We start from the raw sequence: 4355 nt of genomic DNA, 5'->3' as shown, positions 1-4355 counted from the left end.
TGGAGATGTCGGATGGTGTAAAGTGATCCCAGACCAGCGTCCCTGCCAGCCTCGCGATAGCCGCGTCCAGAATCAAAGCCCCGCGCACGCGGATGCTGCCAGACGCGCGGTCATCAGAAAGGTTACAGCTGATCAGACCCACGAAGAAGAAGAAGACTCACCAGGGAACTACAGCTGATCAGACCCACGAAGAAGAAGAAGACTCACCACGGAACCAGCGAGAGAGGAAAGGACGGAGGTTTGTGCTCAACGATGTGCTCAGATCAGTGACCGTCTTGGCTGTGTAGCAGGTGTCTGGACGGGTTCCCCCGGACCCGGTCCTCTCCACAGCGAACTGGCTTCATGAGGATCCAAAGTAACAGTGGAAGTGGTGGAAGTTTGGAGGCGACGCCATCTTGGTCGCAGCTATCCTCGTCCTCGTCCCCAACGACCCAGGGAAGGTAGCTAGTCCCAACGATCTCTCAACACACACATCCTGACCGTCCAGCCCAGGGAAGGTAGCTAGTCCACTCATTACACCCACATGTGATCCTCGAGGGGTGGACAGACAAGAAGAGACTATCTGACCAAGAAGGCGCGTCGATCTAGTTCAGAGTGAATGGGTTGAATGGGTTGAATGGGTTGAATGGGTTGAATGGGTCAAGTTCAACTGATGGGGAGAGATGGAAGCCAGACGCTGTCAGCTGTCAGTACTAGTACACACTAGCTAGCATGCTACAGCTAGCATGGAGATGAGGAACTGGGTGATTCACCCTGCTAGCTAGCCAGGCGAGGGGAGACATGTTTTGCCCCTACTGCCTGCCTGGTGGTCAGATGGGGTCTCTCTTTGGGGTCTCATTCCTCTTTTTGGGGTCTCATTCCTCTTTTTGGGGTCTCATTCCTCGTCTCATCTGTTAGCTACCTGCTGTTAGCACACCGTTGTAAACACGACCACCCGATTTGGTGATTGATATTTAAACAATGTAACAACAGTGTCTGCTTTGAACTTGGGTAGGGTACAATCTGTCCCTGAACCAAGACTCAGACGAAGAAGAGTTTATTTTGCGCAAATATATTATTTGGCCCCACTGCTGCTCAGAGCATCCTGTCCAGAGCTGGGATTCAGGATGTGCATAGATTACATTCTTTACCTGTTACACGGTTTCTAGGCTGAGGACTAAGATGTCGACAGTCAGCTGATGTGATGACACCACTAGTTTAACGGCTGGCGTGTTGTTCAATCTTCTTTATGTTGAGTCACTTAACTTAAACATGTCTTTCCTTCTGACCCGTCCTTGGTCAACCCCGTAAGAGAGAGCTTTCATTTGCATATATCATATTACCCAGAAGGACTAGCGAGCAGGACTAACGGTACACCTTTTCACAAGAAATAATCATGTGTCAGACAGGAAACGTTTAACAAGGAAACACACACACACGCACACACACGCACGCACACACACACTGACAGGACAGCTGAGCGGTGGTGTGCTGTAGTAGCACAGGTCATGGGAAACCAGGCAGCACTTTTCCACAATAAGTTATTTTGTGTCTTCCAGTTCTGTGACAGTCAACCAAATGCTTTGTGTGATTGAGTGTGTGCAGTTGTGTGTGTGTGTGAGTCATTCCATGACCTGGGTGATTAATAGTAACATAGTTCACCCACACATCTGGCACTGTCGGGTAGAGATTTAAATATTTAAACATCTGCATTCCTAGGAAAGCCTACACTGTGACGTGATTTGGTCAGATTCATTGATCGGTCATTGATTGATTGTCTGATTGTCTGATTGGCTGGTTGGCTGGTTGTCTGATTGGCTGGTTGTCTGATTGGCTGGTTGGCTGGTTGTCTGGTTGTCTGGTTGTCTGGTTGTCTGGTTGTCTGATTGGCTGGTTGGCTGGTTGGCTGGTTGTCTGATTGGCTGGTTGTCTGATTGGCTGGTTGTCTGGTTGTCTGATTGGCTGGTTGTCTGATTGGCTGGTTGTCTGATTGGCTGGTTGTCTGATTGGCTGGTTGGCTGATTGGCTGGTTGTCTGATTGGCTGGTTGTCTGATTGGCTGGTTGTCTGATTGGCTGGTTGGCTGGTTGTCTGGTTGGCTGGTTGGCTGGTTGGCTGGTTGTCTGATTGGCTGGTTGTCTGGTTGTCTGATTGTCTGGTTGTCTGATTGGCTGGTTGTCTGGTTGTCTGGTTGTCTGATTGGCTGGTTGTCTGGTTGTCTGATTGGCTGGTTGTCTGATTGGCTGGTTGTCTGGTTGTCTGATTGGCTGGTTGGCTGGTTGTCTGGTTGGCTGGTTGGCTGGTTGGCTGGTTGGCTGGTTGGCTGATTGGCTGGTTGTCTGATTGGCTGGTTGTCTGGTTGCAGGCCCCATGGAGGAGCTGACCAGCCTGGACCCGCGCAGACAGGAGCTGCTGGAGGCCCGGTTCATGGGGACTGTGAGCGGGAACACGGGAGGAAGCACTGGGAGCGCCAGCGGAGGGGCTAAGGTACACACACACACACACACACACACACACACAGGGCTAAGGTACACACACACACACACACAGGGCTAAGGTCAGTCTCACTGCTACACACATACACACACACACAGGGCTAAGGTCAGAGCTTCCATACAGCCGACCAATCACACTGAGCTTCCATACAGCCGACCAATCACACTGAGCTTCCATACAGCCGACCAATCACACTGAGCTTCCATACAGCTGACCAATCACACTGAGCTTCCATACAGCTGACCAATCACACTGAGCTTTCTTACAGCCGACCAATCACACTGAGCTTCCATACAGCCGACCAATCACACTGAGCTTTCTTACAGCCGACCAATCACACTGAGCTTCCATACAGCCGACCAATCACACTGAGCTTTCTTACAGCCGACCAATCACACTGAGCTTTCTTACAGCCGACCAATCACACTGAGCTTCCATACAGCCGACCAATCACACTGAGCTTTCTTACAGCCGACCAATCACACTGAGCTTCCATACAGCCGACCAATCACACTGAGCTTTCTTACAGCCGACCAATCACACTGAGCTTCCATACAGCTGACCAATCACACTGAGCTTTCTTACAGCCGACCAATCACACTGAGCTTCCATACAGCCGACCAATCACACTGAGCTTTCTTACAGCCGACCAATCACACTGAGCTTTCTTACAGCCGACCAATCACACTGAGCTTTCTTACAGCCGACCAATAACAACAACACTCTCTCACAACAACGCTGTCAACATCAACACTGGTCTGTCAGACCATAAATGAACCTTTAAACTTGCTCTGTAAAATGTTCACACATGTACTCTCGGCTCCTAGATGCTAGATGAGTTTAGTTTATTAAAGGATCCTCATCAGAAGCTCACTAGTGTACATCTGAGCTTCCTGGGGTCCTTCACAAAACATCAAATACACAACATTCAAATACAGACCAAAACAACAAAAGCACAATAATAATAATAAAAACAGTGTTCATTCAAGCACAATCATATCATGGATCTTAAAGCCTACATTCATTTGGAAACAACTTGCATTAAGCTACTCACTCAGTATCGGTGCACAGTAGATATTGTCTAGAAAGCCTCCTGAACATTTTTTTTTATTTTTGACAGTAGATGTAATTTCTTGAGTCATGACATTCCAAAGCACAATGGACCTATATACAACATCTATATACAACATCTATATACAACATCTATATACAACATCTATATACAACATCTATATACAGCATCTATATACAACATCTATATACAACATCTATATACAACATCTATATACAACATCTATATACAACATCTATATACAACATCTATATACAGCATCTATATACAACATCTATATACAACATCTATATACAACATCTATATACAACATCTATATACAACATCTATATACAACATCTATATACAACATCTATATACAACATCTATATACAACATCTATATACAACATCTATATACAACATCTATATACAACATCTATATACAACATCTATATACAGCATCTATATACAACATCTATATACAACATCTATATACAACATCTATATACAACATCTATATACAACATCTATATACAACATCTATATACAGCATCTATATACAACATCTATATACAACATCTATATACAACATCTATATACAACATCTATAAACAGCATCTATATACAACATCTATATACAACATCTATATACAGCATCTATATACAGCATCTATATACAACATCTATATACAACATCTATATACAACATCTATATACAACATCTATATACAGCATCTATATACAACATCTATATACAACATCTATATACAACATCTATAAACAGCATCTATATACAACATCTATATAGAACAGTAAGTTTCTTGTCGT

At 45.0% G+C, this 4355-nt stretch overlaps 1 protein-coding gene across 1 annotated transcript in view; it reads left to right on the top strand.

Moving 5' to 3' along the window:
• Nucleotides 1-200: 200 nt before the first annotated feature.
• LOC311328242 (serine/threonine-protein kinase tousled-like 1-B) overlaps nucleotides 201-4355 on the top strand; it is a gene marked incomplete at its 3' end in the record, with an annotated part of 22876 nt that continues 18721 nt past the window's right edge. The window contains exons 1-2 of the mRNA XM_084462239.1: nucleotides 201-440; nucleotides 2344-2465. Of these exons, the coding sequence (XP_084318365.1) occupies nucleotides 2349-2465 (117 nt within the window). The remainder of the gene's footprint in view (nucleotides 441-2343; nucleotides 2466-4355) is intronic.

This window comes from Borostomias antarcticus, assembly GCF_949987555.1.
Source record: "Borostomias antarcticus genome assembly, contig: scaffold_183, whole genome shotgun sequence".
NCBI lineage: Eukaryota > Metazoa > Chordata > Actinopteri > Stomiiformes > Stomiidae > Borostomias > Borostomias antarcticus.
This window is presented reverse-complemented; position numbering and strand designations above follow the sequence as displayed.